The following is a 27,465-nucleotide window of genomic DNA, read 5'->3' as shown; positions in this document are numbered from 1 at the left end:
TTGGCCACCTGGAACTCTTAAAAACTACTTATTGGGAATCTGACTTTTGGATTTTAGTCTTTACAGTAAAGCTAATTAAATAAGGATGAGACATTACTGAACAAACTAACCTTGAATATAAACTACACTTAGATTTATACAGACGTTTGTAAAATATTGACATTCTGGCTGCATTATCCTTTCAATGCTGCAAAGTCAAACAGAACTGCAGTCTGGGATGACATCTAATAAAGCCAATAAATTCTGAACTAACCAACCACTTCTAATTAGTAAAAACTAGGAAAATAAGCATGATAATTCTTTAGAGGAGGGTATTTCCAACAGAGGCTGTTTTATAAGCAGCTTAATATCATTTTCGTAGCAATATGGCTTATTTTCTTTTTTCCATTGTCATTAGATATTAGCTCAATTTAGGTTAAGTAGCAGTTACTAATTGATACTTTTCTTGATTATATTCATATACTAAATGAAATGATAATGAGGTGGGAATCAAATGTTAGATAAAAATGAATTTAATTTTCCATTACGTGTATTTTTTTGGTTTTTCAATTGAAATATAAAGTATGAAGATTCAGGATTTCAAAACCAAACGCCATCTTGGAGTTCTAGCTTGCTTAAATTCCTCAGAATGCGAAAAAAAAAAAAAAAAAACAGGAAGGCCACGAACAGCAAGTGTCTTAAGGTCAACTAGACACGTAATTGTCAAATTAAGTTTCAAATCCATTTCTTTAGATAGCCAGCACAATATTCTACTAGATACAAGTTCCCATGCTGTATCTTGAAATGACTTTACCCTGACAAAATATCAAAGATCATTTAGAATTGAACTGAGTATGAAATGTTTTGGATCCAAAGCCATAGATGAAAAGTTAGACTCATGAAGTTGGTCTTCAAAGATAAATGTCAATGGAATTTATCCATCTATAGGCCTAATAATAGTATACATTTTTTTCAACTGATAAGGTTTCACATTATTAAGAATTAAGTGAGTAGTAGTCAGAAACAATTCCATTTCTAATTTATCCTAAGATACAACATTGAAAAGATTTTTTTTAATTAAAGCTTTTATTATTATTTTTTAAAATTTTCTTTGCTTTTTGACTCCCCCAACTCTTCAGAGAATATTCTTTACGTTGCTGCCTATATCATTCACTGTTTCCATAGGAAAATAATTATTTTTTCTTCATGTTATAATGAAAGTTAAGTTATGCTTCATCAAAATGACAATGGCTATAGGGGCGGTATACATTTACAATTATTTTTAACAATGAAACTTGAATTCATTATCTTTCCTCTAATGGATATAGAATAAAAATATACCTTTAAGCATACTAATACAGAACGTAAAAACAAAAATTATGTAATCATCAATTTTTCAATAGATTATATATATGTATATATTATTTCAGATTTTAAGAAATTATATTACACTAACAATATAAAATGTGCAGTATATTCCCATATAAAAGGGGCTGTTAATTCTAAAAGAGTTATCAAATGGGCTTCAGTAAGAATGATGGGTTTACGTATGAAGAACACAACGTGTTCGAAATTAAGAAAAATGCTGTATTTGAACTTACAAGGGTAGCAATTACATTTTAGTTATAACATATTGAGAAAATAAAGTTTAGTTTCTTTATTCTAAAATTAAAAATAAAATGAAGAATAATCTCCTGAAAGTAATGTGGGTGGGTGCTTTGCTTTCCACTACTTACTAGAAACTTTGCTAAGCAATTAAGGGGTTGACGGGTAGGGTAAAACTCAGATTATATCACTGTTAAATTAATTAGCTGTTAATTTGACTTCCGAAGAACAGGTATAGTACAAAACAGAGAACTCATCTCAAAATATGAATAAAGGCACTAATCACAAATTTACATTTTTCATCAGACAGTATCTTATAGTTGGTTGATTTACAACAAATGTCAGAATCGATGCTTTAGCATTAAATCCATGCTTGGGTCAAAACATTCTCTTGGAGTAAAGGATAACCAGTTTTCATATTACCGTAACAGGAAATATCTAATGAGAACTTACAAAATACTTTTTAAAGTCTCACATGAATTTCCTAACTGAACTCTTCCCAATCGTTGGCACAAAATCTAGTTGAATGCCAATTTCAAACATACAGCTGACATAAATTCATTTCTAATCCAAAACAAAACGTTTTTGAAAAAGGATTTAGAAAATAAAATTGAATTTTAACAATTAAATAGCAAACTTGAATCTATACTAGTAGTTGTTTGAGAAAATATAATCAACTATTAAAAACACTTTCAATATAATGCTGATGTGGTAATATAAAAAATAACCATATAATTTGATAGAAGAAAATTGAGCCAGTCAATCTTATTAGATACAAGACAAATTTCAAAGTAAGAATGAATACAGGAGTATTAATATGTTTTTTCTCAGGACAGAGTTAAGAGAATTCTTATCCTCAGTATTTGTGGCTAAATTACATAACTAAGGTAAAAATTCTGGCAAAGTGTGCTTTGGATAAATGGTATTTCCATAATTACTCTTACTCTCCCCACCGCATACACACCATGGGTACCCATAATGATTTTCTCTCATGTCTTGACTATGGGTTATATTAAAAATGAAATTTATCCTCTATCTCCTATAGAATCACTAAGAAAAAGGTTCAAAACAAAGTTAACAAACAACTAGTTCCCCAAATCCAAAAAAGCTTTCCTCTGGCCCTATTTCAATTCTAGAGTGTGCAACCACTAAACAGAAATCAGAAAAAAATGTTACTACATTCAACTAAATTAATTAGACTAAATAGAATAAATCAAATATACCTGAAAACAATGCAAAATTTTAACCAATTTACAATAAAAAAATATTAAAATTAAAATACCCTTTTTGAACAGGTATTTTGATATTCTTATGAACACTGAATCCTATTTTTAACCCAAATGAAAAAAAAAACACACAAAAAAACTACAAAGATGAAGTATTATTCTGTAAGTATGCATCTTATCCCTTTCGTTATAGCAAAATCATACATTTTAAATAAAGAGGATTAAAATTATAATACCTGTCCTCCCTCTTAAGATATGTACTATTTAGATTACTGTTCATTAGACAGCGCCTTGAAAACTTTTTAATGCTATCCAATAAACTTTTGATAGATTATGACTTTTTCTTCCTAATTTTTAATTTATAAATTGTTAGTATTAACTTTGAGTCTCATAGTAATATTCTAAAACCTAGTTCAGTTGTTAAGCTCAGTTGTTTCCTATTCTCCAGTAAAAGATGTTAGAACACAAGGCATAGCTATAAAGATGGCAACTGTTTCAAGTCTATTACATACAGCCTCAAACAGACTTAAGGAAAGCCTTGTTTTTTAAGTAACACTGCTGATGGTAGAAATACTATTAGATGCAATTTCAAATTTTAAGAAATAAAATGAAATGTTTACACTTTTACTTTAGCTATTGCCCAACACAGATGGGATGTCCCTTGAAAATGGAACAGTTGAACTTTATGCTGATAATAAGGTTGTTTATAATTGATAGTAAAATATATTCCAAGCATCTGGTTTTAGTATTAGTGCTGGTATGCTTTAATAACTTCCAATAGTTATGTATGCATTGAATAATACGACATACTTAAAATCCTTAAAATATAGATTTATATTTACCATCAAAGTTGGGCTTTCAAATAAACATTTTTCTTTGATTAGTTTTTAACCAAAACTAATCCTGTGTTATATGCAGAGAAGTGAACTTAATTCTTTTAGATAAATAGTCTACTTAATTTCCATGCTAATAGTCACGTATTCCATGACTTGCAATAACATAGGGGAAGTTAACTCATTTAAAGGCAGTTCTTACGATGTTTAATCTTCTTTATATATACCCTCTAGGCAGATTTCTTTCTCTGTAAGTTCTGTCCAAGAGATAAGTGGTTTATAGAGGGAGCAAATCGTTAGTGCTCGTTAAATTTGCAAGCAGTACCTGATAATTTCCACTATTACTTTGTCAAACCAGTAATTTTCACGTGGGAGTAGGGCTGGCCAAGAAATGAAAGAAATTGGTCACTAAAGTTATTACAATATTTCAGAAAACATTAAACATATGACAAACATTTCTTACAAGGCAGTCATTGAATAACTAGAATAAGCATCCAGAAAACTTCTGTTGCTAAAAACATAGTTATATGTTAGTGTTCATCCAACTGAAGATTAGTGCATTAAAAAAAAGTTAAGAAAAAAATCTTTCATGTTCCAGTTCAGCTGCACTTGATTCAAGTGTTGCTCATAGAGGTTTGTGTTGTTATAAATTAAACATGCTGCTGCCTTAGCAGCCAAAAGTACTGGAAAAAAATGTTCATGTCACAGAATAAATAGAGCAGTCTCTTTCGAGCAAAAAAGTTATCTCACACCAACCCGGGAGGTCATCCACTCTAGACCTTGGCATAACCTGAAACAAGAGAAACATTTTCAAAATGAAAAACTTGATTCTTAAAAATTGAAAGCATCTTATTATTTTTAAGTCTTACTCAAAGGTTGGTACTACAATTATTTATACACTTAAGTGACAACATTCAGATAACACTAAAATAAGTGAAAGATTCACTTAAATGAATGATTTCAGTTGAGTAACATAGGAAATTGCTTCAGTCTCATCTTGGTACAGCTTTGGCGGTTTTGCCAGCAAGATTGCAAATACTCCTCACCTCCTCTCACCCCTTTAGATGGACTAAAACCGAAACCACTGCAGAAAGACAACAGGAACTTCACCTTACCTCCTAAATTCTAAAGAATGGAATGCTTATGGTCCAGCCTTAAAAATATAGGTCAAAATGTCCTCATGTGTCCATTATATTACAAGCTATTTCTAGTATGAGAAAAACTAAGGTCAAGTTGATTTGAGCATAAGGAAGTTCCTGGAAATAAACTGGGTAATCAATGCATAACACACGGGTTCTCCTCAGCCTATTTATTCCAACGCAAGTTCTTAGAAAGTAAGAATATATTATAATGGCATTTGTTTCAAATGTTTATTGCCTAGAAGTAAGCATTCCAAAAGGACTCCTGGTGATAAAGGAGATGAATTCTTATGAAAAGCTGGGAGCTCAGGCTTAAGTAAGCCTTTGCATAAAGTGTGAAATTTCTTGGAAAAGAACAACTAAAAATAGCGATTGTGAAAACTTAATTCAAAATGTACTACCTTTTTTTTGGTAAAATATTTATATTAAGTTACCAAAAAATTCCAATAACTTTGTTAAATTGTAATTTAACAGTAATAGAGTAAAGCTTCTTCAATCTTGCAACCCTAAATATCATCTTTAATTAAAAACCAAAGAGAAGCAGGAGCAAAGAAGACAAGGAATTTGAAAGAACCCACACCTCCCCTCATCCTGATTAGCACTCACCCTTCTCCAGTGAGAGCACAGCAGGACTGAATGTGCCATGGATGGTCCTTAATGGAACTCAGGGTGAGGTATTTGGAGATTTCAGCTGCTGTCATACACCCTTTCATATCCTGTTTATTTGCAAAGATAAGGACTGCAGCCTTCCGCAAATCCTGCAATTAATATGAAATATTTCTAATATGTGAAATGTCACAATTCAAAGTAAATTAATGAAGCAGAAAGGTGAAATGTATCCTCCTGGACAATTATAATGAAATCCCCTATATTAAAACGATTAGGTGCTAATATTAAACATTTTACGGCAACAAAAAAATTATCTCAAATAACCATGATTTAATAATTCACTCAAACAAAGATTAATTAACATAAGCTAGATAATAAAAAGTTATTTTGCTACTATTGGGGCAAAGGGATCAGTAAAATAAACCTGAACCTTAAATAATGACTTCGAACAGTACGAGCAATATTCCAATGGGCAAATATGTGATATGCTCCCAGATACTAGTTTCTCCCAAATTTACAGGAGAGTACTGAGCGTGATACAATGGGCAATACTTCTTCTTTACTAGTCTTTGTATAGCTTCAGCTCATTCATTAATGTTCACTGCAGTACTGCTTATATTATCAAAATAAATGGTGTATCCTGGAAATAACCTAAATGCTCATCAACAGAAGAACAGAGATCAACTGTGATCCAGTCATACAGTGGAATACTATATGGTTGTTAAAGCAAATGAACTAAAGCTGTACGTACTAACATAAATAAATCACAGCGCGGTGCAAAAATAACCCCAAAAACCAAGTTACAGAAAGATATAGTATATCAAAGATAAAGTCATATCAAAATACATAATGGCCAATGAATGTTTTCAAGAAAAACAAGTAGCTATTCAACTTGTTTAAATATTCTGTAAACTTTTATGAACATGAGATGTAATATTCTGTACAACCAACAGGTACATAAAAATGCAGTGAAAGTATAAAAAATATTCATAAGACTGACAATCACTACTTTTAGGATAGTGGAATTTTTGCATTTCTTGAGAGAGAAAAGGAAGGAAATCAGATTGGAGAGATCTCATAAGACATTTAATATGAATGGTGGGTGCATGAATGTGTTTTATTACCCAAGTTTTTGGTATATCTGAAATGTTTAGAATTAAGTGATCTCAACTTATTCACAAAAGAATTTTCAGTTATTATAAACTCTTGGGGACAAAGCACTTAAGTTTTCTCCTTTCCTGCCTCAATCCATCAGACTCTTTAAGCATAAATGAGTAGTTTTAACTTAAAAAAATATTTTCAATAATAGCTGTCTACAAATTAACATGTTACATTTTTTTAAGTTTGAAAAAGTAATAAAAATTTTTGACTTCCAGACTTTCATCAATTTAATATATAAAACTTTGTTAGTGATGAAATAACCAACAGCAGAGAACATTAATCTTCATATAAAAGCAAAACCAGTATACAGATACCTTACTCCATTTGTTTATCAAAATTACCTCATGAGCCAACATTCTGTATAATTCTTCTTTCGTAATAGCTAGTCGTTCCCTGTCAATGCTATCAACGACAAGAATGATGAACTGGAAGACAATTAAAGAGAAAGAAAGAAAACTGAATGGGAGGTTGAAGTTTTCTGCACTACTACTCTTATGTGATAGAAGTACTTTCTTTACATGGCATCATCATTACTACAAAACAGTCTACTCCTTTTTCATCATAAACAGTTTATATTATATGGAACCATATCAAGCAGTGAAATCCAAATGTTAATAATAACTCAAAACTTCAACAAGTAAAAAAACCATGCCCAATTTTATTTAAGTGATGTTTCAATACATAATAATACCCTATAATACTAATATTTATTTTTAAAATGCAAGTAATAATAACTAATTTTTAAAAAGAAAGTCACAGTAACTAAACTCTTGCTAAACCTTAACAGTACTATAATCATTCATTTAGGCAATCAATAATTATGTTTAACAAAGTCTCCTGCTTATTAGAAGTATGCAAACTAGTTTGAAAGAAAAAGAGAAACACATTAACAAAAAAAACTTAATGAGTAAGGCATTTTTCCATAACAATATCAACAATAAAAGTGCAAGAAAAATATGCTAAACAAAAACATATATTTAGGTGGCAACATGCTAAAGATGATGCAGGTGAAATTAAGAGAGCAAAGAGAACTGGAAAAAGCTGTTGGTATCTATATGAAAAAAGCTGAGTGTCACACATCAAAAATAAAAGCATTTTTGATAAGAAAAGTAAGATGTAGTGAGAAATGGCTCCTAAATTGAACATCTATGTAGAAGGAAAAAGTAAGAAATGAGACTAAATGGTGTTAAGGGTTATATTGGAGGAATTAATGCAAAATAAATCCAAACAGAAGGGATAGAATCAGATTTTTCAGATGGCATTAAAATTAGAGAAAGAGACAACTAGAGTAATCTGAGTATAAATTGAGAAAGGCTTAGAAGGGAATAAAAGGAAAGAAAACAGAAAAGATAAATATAAGAAACAAGGCAAAGTTAAAATAGTCAGAATATGTGGAAGTAATTCTGTAAATTCATGAGGTGCCAGGAATTAGTTAGCAACTATAACTCCTTATATTATAGTGGAAACATTTCAGCTTTTGGATGGCCCCTTAGCATGAAGAATTTAAGATGCGAGATGATAAGGATGAAGAAAGCCATCAGACACCACATAGATTAGATCTGTACCAATCTAAGATTGCAAATGCTGTGAACTATACTGGTGTGCTGCAATAAAGGCCAACGGTTCTTTGCAGTACTGTGTTTCCCCCAAAATAAGACCGGTTCTTATATTAATTTTTGTTCCAAAAGATGCATTAGGGCTTATGTTCAGGGGATGTCATCCTGAAAAATCATGCTAGGGCTCATTTTCCGGTTAGGTCTTATTTTGGGGGAAACATGGTAATTGTGCTATTCTTGTAGAAATAGCTTATTAAAAAAACATTTTGTGCAAATGGCATCGGTAATAATGTATCTCTTTCTGGACCCTTGCTAAGTCTAGAGTTTCAGCAATTTCAATAACTACCGTGTTTCCCGGAAAATAAGACCTAGCCGGACAATCAGCTCTAATTTGTGTTTTGGAGCAAAAATTAATATAAGACCCAGTACCATATCATATCATACCATATCCGGTCTAATATTATTATACAATAAGACTGCGTCTTATATTAATTTTTGCTCCAAAAGACGCATTAGAGCTGATTGTCAGCTAGGTCTTATTTTCGGGGAAACATGGTACCGTTTTGTAACGCTATAAATATGCATGGATCAGCAAGAACCAACTTGAGCATACCTCTGTGTTTGAGTAATACGTGTTCCAGGATGACCGCAGTGACTCTTGACCACCAATATCCCACATAAGAAAATGAGTGTTCTTCACAAATATTTCTTCAACATTACTTCCTATGGTTGGAGATGTATGAACCACTTCATTCATCAAGCTGTTGGAAGACAGACATCATAAAAACTCTTGCAAATCTTGAGAACCTGAAGCACGTTTTAATCTCTGTATTTTTTAACAGGAGTCAACCTTCCGTATTTGCATAATGATGGTAATCATTAGCATCAAAAATAGAACCTATATTATAGAACATTTGTACAAACGATTATCTAGACAGAGACAACTCCTAAAAGAAGACTCTTTTTTTTGTTCTTTTCATGTAATGAATTATAGGCTTGATCTAGATGGAATGGAACTTTATGGTGTGCGTTTGCATTTCTGGCGCCAAAATTCCAATACCACCACGTCCTATTTATCAGTTATAGCAGAACCAATGCTGCATCCTGAAAGAGCAAGTTTCTGGGTGATGGTGACATCGATACTTGCAAAGCAGCAACCATGGAATAGTAGGCTATCTATAATTCTGAAGACTATCTATATGAGAAAATTGAGACGTGGCTAAGCTATAAAAATTATTTCAGGCCTATTAACCTAGACTACAGTCTTAAACAGATAAGGTCTTGGGTAAATGAAAATATTAATTAAAATTACTTCTAAATATATTTAGAACATTGATGCTCATATCACACGTATTTCAACAACAGTGACAGATTTTTTATTTATTTTTTTAATTAAAGTTTATTGGGGTGACTGAAAAGTTTCTATTTGATGTTTAAAGCCAAAGTCATATCAAAATACATAATGGCCAATGAATGTTTTCAAGAAAAACAAGTAGCTATTCAACTCTGAAAAAACAAGCTATAAGTTAGTAGCTTTTTAGCAAAGTACCGTGTTTCCCCCAAAATAAGACCAGGTTTTATATTAATTTTTGCTCCAAAGACGCATTAGGGCTTATGTTCAGGGGATGTCAACCTGAAAAATCATGCTAGGGCTTATTTTTATTTTAGGGAAACACGATAGCTAAAAGAAAAATATGTTAAGCACGTAAATTATTTCTGGAGAACTGTTAGCTAATACACTTAAGATGAGGTGGGAAGAGATAAGAGCCACACATACCACGGTACACTGCATTTTTTAGAACTACCTGATAAAATGCTGAGGACACTGATCCACTTTCATTGCTTGACAAGAATCATTTCAGTGGCACTAAAAGGATAATGGGAAGTACTCTGACAAGCGCACTGGTGGGCTGTTAAAATTTCCTGTAAGTGTTAATTTATTTCTGAAAGCCTCAAGCCTCTCCCTGCTGCAAGCTACTAAAGCAATAGCTTCACGGGCGATCTTAATTTCTTTTGATTTGGCAAGTCTGACTATATTAAACAATTCGAGAGCTACTTCGGGAAAAGCAATAGCTTCCTAGAGATAACAACCTTGTTACATGGACCTCAGTATGGGAATAACTAAGTAAAATGTACTTTATTACTTCACTCCAGCATACAATATGTGCTTTCTTTATTTTACTTTAATATTAATTCTTCATTTCAAGGCCAGGAAGAGAGGAGTGTTTGTAAAGGCTTTAGCAAACATAGAACAGTTTATCTTATTTACTTTTTCATAAATTTTGTTTGGTAAAATACAAAACCGTATGTTTAAGTTTTTCCGTTACAGTATAATATTAATAGCATCTTATCAATTACACAAAATTAGTTCTAGTAACTAAAATAACAAAAATTGTTTAAATGAACACCCATACTTACAATTGATAAAGAATGGTGGTTTTCCCTGCATTATCCAGTCCTACTATAATCACTTTGTGTTCTATAAAAAAAAAGCAAACCATAAACATTTAACTCTGCGGCACATTACAATTACATGCTTTAAACAGTGATTATTACTTAGCTCTCTAATAAGAATCATTCACTGGATATTTGTTATTGGATTGTTAAAATACAGAAAAAAAGAGAACTTTACAATGTCATGACTACCTGCCTTAAGTGATGCAATCGATTGTGATATTATCTAGCTCTCTTAAACAAGAATGTGGGAGATAGGGAAGAGGAAGGAATAAGAGAACTTGGTCACTTATACTGAGTTTGGGAGGAAAAAAACCCAAATACTAGACTTGACAAGACATTATGACTTGAAGTGTACGTTTGTTTTTTTTTTTTTTTTAAAAAGGTGTTTTACGCTTGCCATCTCTAATCAAATTAGCTTTTTTCCAAGTTGTTTTTACACCTGGAAATTTTCCCACCTACATATACCAAGGTTTTTTCCCTTTCACTTAAAAACCCACTTTGAAACATAAAACTGAGTTTTCCCAGTTGCTAATGAGACACGTACACTCTCAACTAGTTTTTCATTCTTTCCATTAATTTACAGATAAACAGGCAATTACTTAATCTTTCATGCTTTCTCAATCTGGATTTTACAACTCTTGAGCAGACACTGCTTCTACAATGTGTACAAAAACCTCTTCAGTCCCCTTCCCCTCTGGTGCCACGAACCAAACAGTCACTTCTTTCCTAAGCAGTTTTTAAGGTCCGTCTTGTTCTTTAGTGATAGATATTCTGAAACCTCCTTCGAAAACAGAAAACACTCCAGCTATTGTCTTTTCCAGATTTTAACCTATATAGAATATATTAAAGATTGTTTTTCTCCAGGGCAGAATGTTTAAAAAGCTACCAGTGAACCTCAACAGGGTACGTAAGGAAGCTGCCATGAGAACAACACAATCGATTTGCTGCCAATGAATGATCTGACACATTTCCTATCAGACCCCTGCTCCTCTTGGTAACCTCTCATGATGAATGTCAAAATTCTCACTGCACATCTAAGCAAGTATCAGATCATATTCCTACTCTAAAATGTTACCACTGCATCAGCCAAAGAGAGCGGCCCTAATTCACAGACAAGTTCTTAGATGACAAACCACCAGTATCTTCCAGTGACCTGCATGCCTTTGGTACTTACTGTCTGTATTACAGGACAAATGACATGGTCCTCTGCAAGCGCTGTTTTCACTATGGCAGAAGTTGCTTTGTAAAACCAAACAAAACTTGTTTGCTTATGCACTCTAACCATCCTTTTCTGACTCTTTTGGTTTGTAATTTTTTTTTTCGTGGAAAAAGGGGTTTTATTTTTTCCAAAACCTGCACCAAGATAAAGCAGAGCTCTCACTGATGCGAGTGTGGTGTTCAGGCGTCAGCAGTACTGTCCTCCCTTCTCGTTCACTGGACAGTAGCGCAACCCCAAGAAAAGGATGGTTGGTTTGTAATTTCTAACGGAGCCAGTCTTTAAGTGTTGTCCTGTTTTTCTCCCTTCTAATATAGGAAAAAGAGCACTCTTATCAGTGGAGGAACAGTCAGACTGCCTGACACCAAGCATTCTACATTTTGATGACAGCTGGAAATCATCTGCCCAGCATGTGCAGACCAGAAGGTCCCTGAAGATGTGAGAAGGAAGCCTAAACTATAGGTAAGTTAAACGTGGGTGCAGATACTCCTACTGGGAGAAGGGAATGGAGAAATAGTTAAGTACTAGGTGGTTCACTGTTGAGGCAACTCAGCGAAAACCCAAAGGCCATTTGCAAACAGTCCTGCCCCTTGCTTCACATCTTCTATCATGACAATGATCACAGCATTGAAGGCCTATGATGGTAAAACCCATAAATAATACAGCATTTTAAAAGACTGGTACCCAATTTGAACTAAGGCAGGGGTGACAAACCCTGAAGGTGGATAGAGTATGAATATCATTAACATCTCAAATCTTTGATTAATTTAAGGTCTTTTTCAGATTCCTTTTTCCCCCTCAGTGGTAAGGAATTCTAGCAATTAAGAGAAAACGCAATTTCAATTCTGTCTTATGTTGAAGGTATGTACATCTATCTATTCTTCAGGTAAACTGAGGCCTATCTTCTGATGTTAAAATTTTCATCAACAACCTGACTGTATAAAACAAAACGTCATCAACATAAAAGGAACAGCTAAATACTTTTTAAATGTATGAAATAACCACGGGTTTATTTTAAATCTTTTCTTTTAAAAAATCTCTTTAACATCCTCTGTACAGTAAGAGTGAAATCAAGTTCCACAGGCATTTACTAAAAAACCAAGTACAAAATAAAAGCTGTTTGGACTCTGTTGCATAACTGCAATTTTCCCTTCAAATGCCTCTGTTGTACTCAGGTGCTACTTGAGTGTGTCAATGACCAAAGACGTCAGTTCACAAATGTTAGTAAAGCTTTTACCTATCCAAGAAACAGTGAGAAAAACATTGCCAATAACATATATTCTCCTTATTGTAAGCAGAAAACAAAATGCATTGCTTTAAATGCCCACAAGTGGTGTCTAGATTAATAGAGTTACTTGAAGCTGTTATAAAATGACAGTTGTCTATCAAATTTTCACATCAGCACATACCAAATGCATAACTACAATCATGTAGTGGTGTATCATGTTGCCTGATGTTAAAAAGGGGCTCTCATGCTTGGAACACATGACCCAGGCTGCTTGCTCTGTACCGCTTCTTTTTGGCTGGGCATTATTGATAGGCCATATACAGATATTATTTCATGTATTGAAATACACAAAAATCAACTAAATCGATAACTGTCTGATTTCCTGTAGAGTAGCCTTGATAAAAATAATTTACTTCACCTGTCACAGTTCACTAAATAAGATAAAGATACGTAGAAATGTGTACTATTTGTATTACCCAGCAGTAATTTTTATCTGTTTACCTAATAAGTTTAAAAAGACTCCCAAAATATATCAGTTATGGTACAAGTCACTCATAACCAAGGTGAGAAAGGATCTATCCCAAAGGTCAAATTTCAAATTCAGTTGCCAATCAGACGAACATTGGACACTTAACATCATTTTCACTTACACAGCAAAGAGTAGAGATTTCTCATTTCATTAGAACTGAAACATCTAAAGTAGTGAGGAGAAAAACTATATAATTGTATGCTTTTACAACTTCAACTGATCCTTAACATGTACGTAAGAGGTGTGACAATTAAGTTCGCGAACTCATCCTAGAAAAATGCTACATACCTCATTGCTGAATATCACTATGGTCACCTTCAAAGTATTCCCCTTGGGAAGCTATCTATGCACTGATGCCAGTGCCTAGTCCACCCTTTAGAACAGTTTTGGAACACTTCTTCTGGAATGGCCATTTGATGTCCTGAATGTCATCAAAATGTCTTCCTTTCAATATTCCTTTATTTTTGGGTAAAGAAAGAAGTCACTGGGGGCCAGGTGAATAGGGAGGGTGTTCCAATACAGTTATTTATTTACTGGCTAAAACTCCCTCACAGGCAGTGCCATGTGAGCTGGTGCATTGTTGTGATGCAAGAGCCATGAATTGCTGGCACAAAGTTCAAGTCGTCCAACTTTTTCATGCATCCTTTTCAGCACTTCCAAATATTAACGTGATTAACTGTTTGTCCAGTTGTTATCAATTCATAATAATCCCTCTGATATTAAAAAAGGTTAGCAACATCACTGCAACAAGTTCGCAAACTTAATTGTCCAACTGCGTATATGGGTATGTGTGTGTATATATATATATGTGTGTGTGTGTGTGTGTGTGTGTGTGTATATATATACACACACATATCCGTGTATATATACATGAGCCTTATATTCGTAACTTCTAACTCCTCAAACTACTCGCCAAAAAAAACAAAATATTTAGTAGAAAGACAAAAAACACGGTCACTTCTTAGTTAACCTTAAATATGGCAAACTGTAACATGGATAATATGAAATTATTTAGAATGAATTTTGCACATAGAATTATAAAAAATTTTACTTTTCCCAATAGCATTATTAAAATCAACATGTTGCCAGAGTATAAGCTGCCCATGCTTAGGGGCTGGAATGTGTGTGTGTGAAGGATAGGGTGTGTATACTTTAAAAGCTTTTGTGAATAGCCAAATAACTTTAGAATTAGATATTCCCATAAGTATCAAAGTTATAATGAATGTAATTTTTTCCCCTCAATGTACATTTACTTCTTTTTATTTTTAATTACAAAATTGTTTTCGATTACAGATGACATTCAATATATTAGTTTCAGGCATATAAGCACAGTGATTAGACATTTATATAACTTACGAAGTGATCACCCCAATAACTCTAGTACCCACCTGGCAGCATACACAGTTATTACATTATTGACTATATTCCTTATGCTGTAACTTTATATCCCCGTGACTATTTTGTAACTACCAATTTGTACTTCTTAATCCCTTCACTTTTTCACCCAGCCCCCTAACACCTCTCCTATCCGGCAACCATTAGTCTATTCTTTGTATCTCTGAGTTTATTTCTGTTTTGTTCTTTCGTTTGTTTTTTAGATTCCACATATAAGTGAGATCATACGGTTATCTTTTTTTGTCTGACTTATTTCACTTAGCATAATATCCTCTAAGTCCATCCATGTTGTCACAGACGTAAGATTTCATTCTTTTTTACAGTCGAGTAATATTTCATTGTATGTATGTACCACATCTTCTTTATCCAGTTGTCTATCAACGGACACTTAGGTTACTTCCATTATCTTGGCTATTATAAATACTGCTGCAACGAACATAGGGTGTATATTTCTTTTTGAATTTATGCTTTGGATTTCTTTGGATAAATACTCAAGAGGTAGGATTGCTGGGTCACATGAGTTCTATTTTTAATTTTTTTGAAGAACCTCTATACCGTTTTCCACAGTGGCTGTACCAATTTGCAATCCCACCAACAGTGTACAAGGGTTCCCTTTTCCACACATCTTCACCAACAATAGTTGTTTGTTGATTTATTAATGATAGCCATTCTGACAGGTTTAAAGTGATATCACATAGTGGTTTTAATTTGAATTTCTCTCATGATTAGTGATGTTGAACATTTTTTTTGGTATCTATTGGCCATCTGCATGTCCTCTTATGAGAAATGTCTATTCATGTCCATTGCCCATTTTTTAATTAGACAATTTACATATCTTAGTTGTTAACCCCTTATCAGATGTATCATTGGTGAATATCGTCTCACATTCAGTAGGCTGTCTTTTCATTTTGTTGATGGTTTCCTTTGCTGTACAAAAACTGTAGTTTGATGTAGTACCATTTGTTTATCTTTTTCTTTTGTTTCCCCTGCCTGAGAAGACATATCCAAAAAATATTACTAAGAGTGATGCCAGAAGTTACTATATTACCTTATAGGAGTTTCATCTTACATTTAAGTCTTTAATCCACTTGAATTTACCATTGTGTATGGTGTAAGAAAGTGGTCTACTTTCATTTTTTGCATGTATCTCTTCAGTTTTCCTCACATAATTTATTGAAGAGACTGTCTTTACTCCATTGTATATTCTTGCCTCCTTTGTTACAGATCAATTGACCATATAGATGTGGGTTTATTTCTAAGTTCTCCATTCTGCTCTATTGATCTATTTGTCTATTTTTATGCCAATAATAGTACCATGCTTCTTTGGATTACTCTTTTTGTATAGTTTGATAGCAGGTAGCGTGATACTTCCAACTTTGTTCTTTCTCAAGATTGCTTTGGCTTTTGGGGGGGTCTTCTGTAGTTCCATAGAAATTTTAGGATTATTTGCTGTAGTTCTGTGAAAAATGCCATTGGTATTTTGATAGGGATTGTACTGAATCGATACATTGCTTTGGGTAGTATGGGCATTTAAATGGTTCATTCTTCCTATCCATGAGCACAGTAAATGCTTCCATTTATTTGTTATCTTCTTCAATGTCTTATAGTTCTCTGAGTACAGATCTTTTAACTCCTTGATTAAATTTATTCCTAGGTTATTTTATTTTTTTGATGCAACTGTAAATGGGACTGTTTTCTTAATTTCCCTTTCTGATAGTTCGTTATTGGTATATAAAAATGCAACTGATTTCTGAATATTAAGTTTGTATCCTGCTACTTTACTGAATTCATTAACTACCTACGAAGCCATCAGAGCCAGAATTTTTGTTTGTTGTGAGTTTTTATGATTACTGATTGGATTTCATTAACAGTTATCAATCTGTTCAGATTTTCTGTTTCTTCTTGATAATGAATCCAAATGTTTAAAAAATGTGTCGGCACACCATGAGATAATCACCTTGGCCATCATATTTCACTAGCAATCTCTTCCAGGAGACCAAGCTGCACCTCTTCCAGCAAAAAAGGTTTGAGAGAGAAGTGTATTTCCAGGAAATGCATAATATTTCCAGAGCCAGACACAAAGCATGTTTATTTATACTAAATGAAAGAAAAGGTCCAATTGCAAAGCTTTTGTTAATTTTGATCAAGTGCTTGCACAGAGGCTTCTCTGCAGTCTTGGCTGTAGTATTTGTTCTTTTGGATCTCCTAAAAAGCTGGCTCATATGTTTTTGTAAGCAAGGCATAAAGACTATACAGGATGAGGCTGCAAAAGAAAATCAGTAAGAGCACTTGCTTTTAGACAAATACAGGTAAAATATGGCTAACAAGAAAAATAATTGAAAGTGAGGAAGTTCAAAAAAATGAGTGGAAGAAAAAAGTTTCTCTTTTAACTCAATTTTTAAAATATTTTACTAAACTCAATTTGTATCTTTAGTAGATACCAAATTAAAAAAAAATACTAGTTTTAGTATAAAATAACAAACTATGCCAATAGACTAACACAAGAGGAAAAAATTACTAGAGAAGCACTAAATGTATTGTTAAAATGACCAGCTTTGAAGATATAAAAGTATCATGAAATAGGGACTGCTACCTTCTAGATATAGCATATCTGCATGAACACTGTCATGTAATGAGCAAGCCTTATATAAAACACAGAGTGTTTTTTTGTGAACAACTATATGACTTCACAAACAATCTGGTGACTTAGCAAATTTGGGATATCGCATATAATGAAAATAAGTCTGAATTATTGCAAGGGGTAGGTAGTAAAAATTCAGAGGAGGTGACGTCGCAATCTGAGATCTGACGCCTGGACAGCAATGATGAGCACACCCAGGAAGTCTGGCCCTTGGAACCAAAAAAAGCCATAGAAAACTAACTGTATCTTATATATCGTATGTTACACTGATTATAGAATCATAAAATATTATAAATTGTAACCCAGACAGCAGATCTTGAGATCGATTCCTTCTCTCCAACCTCTTCACCAACAAATGTGTCACCTGTAAGGCACTTCTGATGAACCCAGATCTCTAACAACGTACAAAAGTACTGACCTGTGCCACCTTGCTTATTTTATAGGAAAGGAAGTGAGGTCCTATGAAGTTAAGTAATTTGTTCTAATAAATACAGCATTTATTTTCCTGCTCTTTTTAATATAAAATATTAATTTCCCTTGGGGAATTGTTCAGTTTCCCCCTATTCCCACCACAGTACCCATATTCCTGGATGCCTAAATTTTGTTAAAAGCAGTTATGTAATTATGATAATTCACAGTTCAACATGTATTGAGTTCATTATATGTATTAGTGTAATATTTGTGATTAAGATGAATAAGGTAAGGTCTCTACCCTCAAAAATCCTAAAGTTGGGTATATAAACAAGCACTTACAATACAGCATCACTAAAGCAACAGAAGTATCATATAGCAATGTTCTTAAGGATAAGTGAGATCCAGAATTCAACTCTCAGTTAAGAAAACGAAATGCTAATAAAAAGGAATATTCTACAGTGTCAGTCTAAGTGTTTGACATACATTATATGAGTTAATCCTCGTAATCATACTACAAGAAAGTGATATTATTCCTCACATCACTGATGAGGAAACTGAGTCCTAGGTTAAATAACTTGCCTAAGGTCATTAGGAGTTGGTAGGAAGTTTGGCTGATAGTCTCCCAATGTGACCCCTCCCCACCTTTATGACAAAAAATCAAGTCTTACAGTTTTACAATAATAAATAAGAATAGCTTATCAGCTAGAAGAAAAACAACAACCTTCTGGTACACAGGGGATTAAATGCAGATAAAGATCAAAGAGTCTAATCAGAACACTCTAAGGTCACAGACCAGGTTGAAGTACCTAAGGAAAAAGATCAATTGTCCCTCCATCTCCCCAACTCACTGAACAAAGTCAATTATAAGAAGAGCTTCAACAGGAAATACTGAAATGTAGTTCTCTAGAGAATTCAAAAGGCAAATGTTAAGGAGCACAGACAATCTAATCAGTGGTTTTCAAACTTGTTGGACCATGACCACCACAGTTAAATACATTTGTCATGATTCAGGATACATATAACTGAAACAAAAGTTTCACAAAACAGGACCTTTCCTAACTGAGATACATTCTGATTGTTTCTATTTTAGAACATTCATTCCTTTTTAAAATGCTGGTCCTCACTAAATTGACTTTATAAACTTACTAATAGGTTATGTTGGGTAATTTGGCAAAAAACAAAAACAAACAAAAAAACTTATTTGAGAAGTACAAGTGAACTAGGTGAGTACAAAAATATGAAAAATTTGTAAATTGAAGAAGCTCAGCAAACTCCAACTGTAGATAAATACAAAGAAAAGCAAAGTTAGGTACTTCATGGTTAATATGCTGAAAACCAAAGAAAGGAAAAATCTTGAAGACAAAAGTAAAAGAAAGGCTAAATAAAGGAAAATAGAGATATAAACATTGGCTGACTTTTCACTAGGGGAAAATGGAGGCCAGAACAGATAGTGGGATAACTTTCGAGTACCAAGGGAGAAAAACAAAAACAAAAACAAAAACAAAAAACAACCTAAGATGTTATATTCAGCAAAAATATACTTCAAGAATGAAGGCAAACTAAGAGAATTCATCACCAGCTGAGACACACTATAAAATACTAGAGTTCTTCAGCTTGAAGGAAAATTATGCTAGATGGAAATTCAAAACATCAAAAATAGTAACATGGGTAAATATAAGAGAAAATTTTACCCTCTCTTCAAACTTTAAAGAATATGTGACTGTTAATAGCAAAAATTGTAACACTGTAAAAAAATATAACACTGTATTGTGCAGTTTATAACATGTAGATACAATACATACTAACATGACATATAACCTATATGGTTACACAAAGGACTAGGGAAAGGGAGAGTGCAATTATAAAGTTTCAAGGTTCTTACACTTTACAAATGTTACATTATAAATACTAAGTAGATTGCAAAACGGTAATGTATGCTGCAATTCCTTGAAGGACCAAAAATTTAAGCAAAAAAGAATTGCTAAAAAAGTCAATAAAAAATTAAAACAGAATTCTAAAAAACAAAAAAAATCAGTTAACCCAAAAGAAAAGAGGGAAAAGAGGAAAGAGTAGCAACAACAATAAAAGAAAAACAGATGAGACAAACAGGAAACAATAAAATACCATACCTTAACATCTAACCATATCATGAATCCAACAATATCAACAAACTGGACTAAAGATTCCAATTAAAAGGAAATTTCACACTAGATAAAAAATAAAAAAAACTAGATCCCGTTATATACTCACCAGAAGAGACACACACTAGATATATAATATCTGAACAAGACTAATAATCACCTTAACTTAATAAACATTTATAAAACACTGCATACAATTGAGAAATACATTCTTTTCAAGAGCAAATGTCACGTGTACTAAAACAGACTATACAGATGGACTATAAAATCTTAATAAATTTGAAAAAATAGCAATCTTAGAGTATGTTTCTGACCATAATGGAATTAAATTAGGAACCAACAATAAGCTATTCAGAAAAATAAATATCTGGAAACTAAATACCCATAAATATTCCATAGGTCAAAGAAGAAATCACAAACAAAAAAAATTTTAAACTATTTCAAACTCAATAATGTTATATAGCATATTAAAATTTGTGGAATGAAGCTAAAGCAGTACTTAAGAGGGTCATTTATAGCTCTAAAATTATATATATGAAAGGAAAAGGGGACAAAAACAATGACACACACCCCACCCTTAAGAACTCAGGGTGGAGGGAAAAGTACACCCAATGTTAAGTAGATGGAAGAAAATACACATCAGAAATTAGTAACATAGAAAACAGAGAAACGACAGCAAAAATTAAAATCTTTTTTTTGAAAAGAGTAATAAAACAAATATGGAGGACTGACACAACCAGACTTCAAACTTTATTATGAAATAATAGTACAGTAATCAAGATGGTGTAGTATGGCATAGGGACACACATACAGATCAGTGCCAGAGTAAAGTTCAGAGATAAGACTCCTATTTATATGATCATTTCAGGTTTGACAAAGGCTCCAAAACAAGTCTTCATGAAATTAATTAACATTAAATCCATGTTAAAAATAAAACAAATGAACCCCAAGCCCTACTCACATCACAGCCCTCAAATAATTTGAGATGACTCAGACATAAGCATAGAAACTAAAGCTTCTAGATGAAAGGAATAGGATATAGAAAGCAACAGCTATTTAAAATAAAATTGAGAAATTAGTCTATGCTGAAATTAAAAATTTCCATTGAGCAGAAATCCCCTTTAAGAACATTAATATAGGGAAGCCACAGACTGGGGTAAATATTCACAAAACATTTAGCTGATAAAGGACTCAATTTCAGAACATATAAATAATTATATATAATAACTTTATAAATAATTTTTTTAAATGGGTGAAGGATAGAAATATTTCTCAAAGGAAGATATACAAATGGCCAATAAGCAAGTGAAAAAGTGATTAACACCCAATAATCATCAGAAAAATGCAAATTAAAACCAAAATCAGATACCACTAAACACCTAACAGAATAACTAAAGTTAAAAAGACTGGCAACATCAAATGCTGATAAGTATGTGGAACATGTAGAAGTCTCAAACATTGCTGATGAGAATATAAAAATGGTATAACTACTTTGGAAAACAAGCAAACGGTATCTTATAAAACTAATCATATATCTGCCTTATGACCTAAAAATTGTACTCCTAGACAATCACCTAAGAGAAATGAAAACATGGCTACCAAAAGTCTTAAGAGTATTCATAGTATTACAACCCATCATGATGCAAATGAATAAACAAACTGTGGTATATTTATGGAATTACAATAGATCTATGGGAAAGCTTCCAATGTGAAAAGCTAGTATGAAAATAAATAAAAATAGAAAATTAGGGAACAGAAAAAAACTTCAAAGAAATGTATTAAGAAGATACAGCATTATGAAACAATGCCGTAAGAACAATTAAAAAAAAAAAAACATTTAGGAGGGTGACCAGTTAGCTCAGTTGGTTAGAGCGTGGTGCTCTTATAAGGTTGCTGGTTCGAGTCCCACATGGGCCACTGTGAGCTGCGCCCTCCACAACTAGATTGAAACAACTGCTTGACTTGGAGCTGATGGGTCCTGGAAAAACACACTTAAAAAAAATAAAAAGTTAAAAAAAACCCAAAAAAAAATTTAGCAAATAAGTTTTTATAAGTTAAAAATATTATAGCTAAAGCAAACTATTCAATAGGAGGATGGGAAGGCAAAGTAAATATCCCAGAAAGGGTTTTAAAAAAAAACAGCAAAATGGAAATGTTTAATAATCAATTTAGCACAATATGACCTACATTTCCAGAAAAATGGAGGTATATGTGTGAATCTGGGGGGGTGCGGGGCGGAAAGGATTTTCCAGAACCAAGAAAGGTGCAACTGTACATTGAAAAGGTTCAGAAGGCCTAGCACAATGAACCAAAAAAGACACATATTTAGGTGCATCTCTTTCAAATTTAAAAATACCCAGGGTAAACAGAAAATTCTAAAATTTACTAGAAAGAGGAAAAGAAAATCAGAGTTAATATTGGTCTTCTCAACAAAACTGGAAGCTGGAGGACAATAACAATACCTTCAAAATTCTGAAAGAAATGTTTTCCAACTCAGAATTTTATATCCAGCCCCATTATAAATCAAGTGAGAACAGATCAATACATTGTCAGGCATTTGGAATCAAACAAAAAAAGAAAAATTGCTTTGGACAACTTTACACGAAATTTCTGAAGAATATGTTTCATCAACGTAAGAGTAAAGCATGAAGGACATAAGTTCTAATAAAATTAAAAAGCATAGAAAATTCCTAGAATGACAGCAAAGACAAGTACCAGGAACAGAGGGAAACAAGCCCAGTTTGGAGCAGGGTGGAATACTGAGGATGTGGGGAGAAAGGATAAATCATCCGATAGGTGAAATTTGGGCAACTTGTACAGTGTTTTCGGATAGCATGAAATCTTTGTACATTTTAGTCAAATGTACAAAGAAACTAAAGCGGGTGGCCTGTTAGCTCAGTCGGTTAGAGCATCGTGCTAATAACACCAAGATTGAGTTAGATCCCCTCATGGGCCACTGTGAGCTGTGTCCTCCTTAAAAACAAACAAACAAACAAACAAATAAATAATAACAAAGAAACTAAAGCAATGAGATGGGATTATTACTCTAGGGGGAAAAAATGGAAACATAATTATAGTGCACTCTAGTTCAGCAGTAACAAAACTTGGCAGTCATAACAATGAAAAGACTGAGTGTGGATGATACCGAAAAACTATATTGGGATGATGAAGGAAAAGGTCATAAAAGTACTAATGACTCTTACAGCATAATAAGACAAATGATTTATACACTTGAAACTAATATAATGCTATATGTCAATTATATCTCAATTTAAAAAACACAAATGTTGAAAATTTTCATTCGTGTATGTACATATTACTAAAAAATATGGAAGAATATACTGGGGAAAAAGTCAGGTTAAAGAGATTTGACTAATATATATATAATTTTAACTTTTTAAAAAGAATGTATATGTGTTATTTTGATATAAACTTTTGTTTAAAGAAAACAGAAAATTCAAAGTTTTTTTTGGATTGGAGATACAATAGTAAGACAAAATTCTTGCCTTTATTTCTATTGAGAGAAACAGACAACGAAAAAGTAAGCACATAAACTTATGATTACAGGTCGAGAAAAATGTTACTAAAAAAAAAAAAAAACAACAGGGAATGAGTGTTGAGGGTGAGAAGAGCGGTCAGGGATGGCCTCTCTGAGGAGTGACATTTATTGAGAAATCTGAACCATCTGAAGTAATGGATAGAGAGTTCCAAAAAACAGGGAGCATAAGTTTAGGTGGTAAGTTTAAGTGTGTTAAGTCCAGAATTAAGAGCAGAATAAGGTAAAGACAGAAATGTAAGACATCGATCAGATGCGAGCAGTCATAAGCAAAGAACAGTAACAAAAGCTGGCTATCAGTGCTCAAAATGATAACATAAAATTCAAAGAAATGACTAGATAATTCAAATGACGTTATTTGGTTCTGAAAATTAACTACCATTAAAACCATACTCCATTCGTCCTTAATTCTGGGTAAAACAAGAAATAACTAGTGACCACATATACAGTGGCAACACAGAGAGAAAAAAGACCAGTCTATGAAAGTTAAAAAAGAAATGTTCACCTTCTGAAGGGAGTTTAAAGATATCACAGACACATATGTATATATTTTATACAAACACATACACACGATCATATAGATACATAAAGTTTGTAAAGATATTCAGATTTTTAAATTATTTCCTTCATTGATAAGTGTCAAAGTAATCAGTCTTGTAGCTTAAAATTCAGCAATACAAAATTGCAGAGATTAATTATATACTTGGTAATAGCTTTACTTAGACAATACATACTTCAGTATACTTAGTCCTAGAAAGGTAACAAATTTATGAGAAGATGCTTGTCGTCTAAAATACTACAGGAAAAAAAAAAAGATGGGAGTGAGGCAAATACTGGAAGAAAGATAAGGGGAAAGCATTATTTAAGATAAGTAGTTCTCAACTCTGGCAGCACATTTGAATCATCACAACACTGATACCCAGGCCACCCCACCCCATTCTGATTTAATTGGTCTGAGGTGGAGCCCTGGGCATATTATTCTAATATGCAACCAAGACTGAGTGACTTGAGTATCTCTGTATTAGATGTGTTATAGGAATGAAAATGGAAGATGCTGAGACTGTCAGCATTAATTTTGTTGATATAGAAAGTAAAAATACAGAATTAAAGTATCAATACTTTACTTTAAAATTAACATAGTGATCAAACTCTTCAATGGCTCCCAGGGCTTATTCGGTAGTTTAAAGTCTTAGTCAACATACAAGGCCCTCTGTGATCTGGTTCCCCTGGCTACCTAGCCAACCTCAACTCCTCTACCTCCCCCACAGGCAAACTAAAATACAGCCAAACTAAACTATTTTCAGCTTCCTGCAATGTAGCAGACTATTTCATTTCTCTCCTATTTGCATATTATTAGTCCTTCTGCCTAGAATAACAAGACCCTTCTACTCAGTCTGCCTAGCTAGCATGCCTGGTAAACTCCTATTTATCATTAAAGTCCAAGGATACTTTTTTCTGTAAAGTCTTCCAGGAACCACATGAGAAAAATTAATCATTTTCTTTTTGGTGCCATCACCACACATTTATACACATCTGTTAAATAATTAACCACATTGGATTTTTTTTTTCCTACGACTTCCCTTCATTCACTGATCTGTGAGCACTTTAGGAGCAAGTAACTTTGCATCTTTCATTTGTTTTTAAATCTTTGTATTTTCTATGCCTTTCTCTGAAGACTAGTTTATGGCCTATGAGTAAATGTTAGTTGTATGAATAAGTGAGAATAAAATGACAGAATAACTACTAGCTCTAAATTTTTAACAGGAAAGTGAAAGGCAAAGAAAATCTAAATAGTCACGAGGATTTAGAACTGAGCAAGCAATTACGTGACTTTATAGTCATATCAAAGCAGCCACGAATGTCTTTCCTCATCTCCTGAATTTTCCCTTTATATCCTCCATTCCCTTCTAGCCTGATTCAAGAAGACTCAAAAAACATGATAAAGAACAGTAATAAAACAGAGAGGGTTTGAGAAAGGGGAATGGGGCAGGTTACACTGGGAGAACCAAAGATTTTGGTAATGTTTTATTTCTTAAACTACGGGAAAAGGTAGCAGGTGATTACTGTATTAATTTTTATACTTTTTAGCATGTCTTAAAATGTGTATGCATATACCTGTATTTATAACCTTGAAAAGACTATTTTAGCCTTCTCATCAGTCTACGGAACAAGTGAACTAAAACCACTTCATTCTCTTCACTTCTTACATCCAGAAAAGATACATTAGCAGCAACAAACTGGTATCATAAACACTGGTTTTTTATTATGTTCAGGTATTAAATGCAAAACGAAATTAGTTGAATTTAAGAAGTGGTCTCAATTACTAAGAAAACAATCTGTTGGAAGAATGTCAACAACTTTACCTATTGTCGCACCGCCCACCTCCCCTTTTATTTTGTCTGGGTATTTTCAGAACACAGTACATCTTATTCTGACTCAGAACAGGTTTTACAACCTCCGGGTCCTTAGGACTTAGGACTCTAGATGTCTCATAACCAGTTCTAGACTAATTAGGGACACGCAAGATCCTACATAGAACCAGAAGTCTTTAGATGACTAACAACTAAGAAAGGAATAAAGCGTTTAGGATGAAGATGTCCAGAAACCCACGTATTTCAATAGGAGGACTCGTTGCCGAGTCCTAGAGAGCAGGCGAAATCAGAGGGAACGTGAAGGCGCAGAGGCTTAAAGACCAGGTCGGAAAACAAAGCAGCACTAGTTTAAGAAAGAAAGAAAGAAAAAGTTGATAGCTTTCAGGGCGGACTCTTACCCTGGGGCAAGACTTAAGATGTTCAATTAGAAACAGGTAAGGCCCTCAAAAATGCCTCCAGGTACGCTCAGGTGCTCTCCGCTTAGCTCCGCTAAAACCCAAACATTCTTAGTTAGGATCCTGGAACACCAAACGCCTCCTCTCCCGACTCCCCATGTCTCCCGCACACCGGGTCTCTCCTGCACCCTCTCCCGGCCTAAAATTCTGAGTTTCTACCCGCCCCCTTGACTAAGCCACTTCTCTGCGGCTCAGAACATCTGTGTCCCCCGAGAGCCCTGCCTCCGGCGGTTCCCTTCGGCGGCCAGCCAGACCCTTTGCCTCGGATCCGCGCCGTTCCGCAGCTCCATCCTCCTCACCTTGCTTAGAGAAGAGGTTCCACAGTTTCGCGAAGATCAGCCCCATCATGAGCACCTGGCGGGCCGCGGGGTCCCTCAGCAGCAGGTGCCGCTGCGCCGGGGCCCCCGCCGCGGCGCGGGCTGTGGGGAACCGCGGAGAAGCCGACTGAGCCTGCGCGGCGAGGGCACTGGTTGGCCGAGAAGCCTCGATGGGCCGCTCAGCTACCGGTCGGAAAGCGCCGCGCCGAGCCTCTCTCGGCCAGTCCTTTGTCTCGAGCCCACTGAGCCTAACGCCGACCCGTAGTCCCCTCGGTCTGAACCCACCTTCCCACCAGAGCCTCAGCCAGCCCAAAGCCCCGCCTCCGCTCCGCCTCCCCGACCGATCCCTGGACCACCCCTCGCCGGAAAGACGGCACGTGACGTAGGCACGTGACGTAGGCGCGCTACGTCCACCCACGCCTTCGACGTGGCGCTTCCTCCGGTTTCGCTTCCGGTGTGCGATTTCCAATTGGCTGGTTGCGGCGGCGGGCAGAGTGTGCGTGGGAGTCGGGGACTTTCCCTCGGTGAACGCATCTTCTGTTCCTGTTTAGAAGCGTTTGCCAAGTTGTCTTTCGGGAGCCTCTCTCGTTGGGCGGGTGCGTCCCTGGCCTCTAATCGTGGGGACAGACGGCAGTT

The 27,465-nt window shown here is 34.2% G+C and overlaps 1 protein-coding gene and 1 non-coding gene across 2 annotated transcripts; both read right to left on the bottom strand.

The window, feature by feature from the left end:
• Nucleotides 1-27,141, bottom strand: ARL5B (ADP ribosylation factor like GTPase 5B). The gene is made up of 6 exons (XM_033100707.1): nucleotides 26,812-27,141; nucleotides 10,527-10,587; nucleotides 8,722-8,869; nucleotides 6,894-6,977; nucleotides 5,389-5,540; nucleotides 1-4,433 (listed from the first exon to the last, which is right to left on the bottom strand). The coding sequence occupies exons 1-6, from the start codon at nucleotides 26,858-26,860 to the stop codon at nucleotides 4,385-4,387; spliced, it is 543 nt and encodes a 180-aa protein (XP_032956598.1). The 5' UTR covers nucleotides 26,861-27,141; the 3' UTR covers nucleotides 1-4,384.
• LOC117019254 (U4atac minor spliceosomal RNA) lies at nucleotides 11,908-12,033 on the bottom strand. Its single transcript, XR_004422453.1, has one exon. It is a non-coding gene; the product is annotated as a U4atac minor spliceosomal RNA (small nuclear RNA).
• Nucleotides 27,142-27,465: the final 324 nt, after the last annotated feature.

Source organism: Rhinolophus ferrumequinum (assembly GCF_004115265.2).
Source record: "Rhinolophus ferrumequinum isolate MPI-CBG mRhiFer1 chromosome 5 unlocalized genomic scaffold, mRhiFer1_v1.p scaffold_110_arrow_ctg1, whole genome shotgun sequence".
NCBI classification, from domain to species: Eukaryota; Metazoa; Chordata; class Mammalia; order Chiroptera; family Rhinolophidae; genus Rhinolophus; species Rhinolophus ferrumequinum.
The sequence above is the reverse complement of the archived record's forward strand: the minus strand, read 5'-3'. Positions and strand labels throughout refer to the sequence as shown.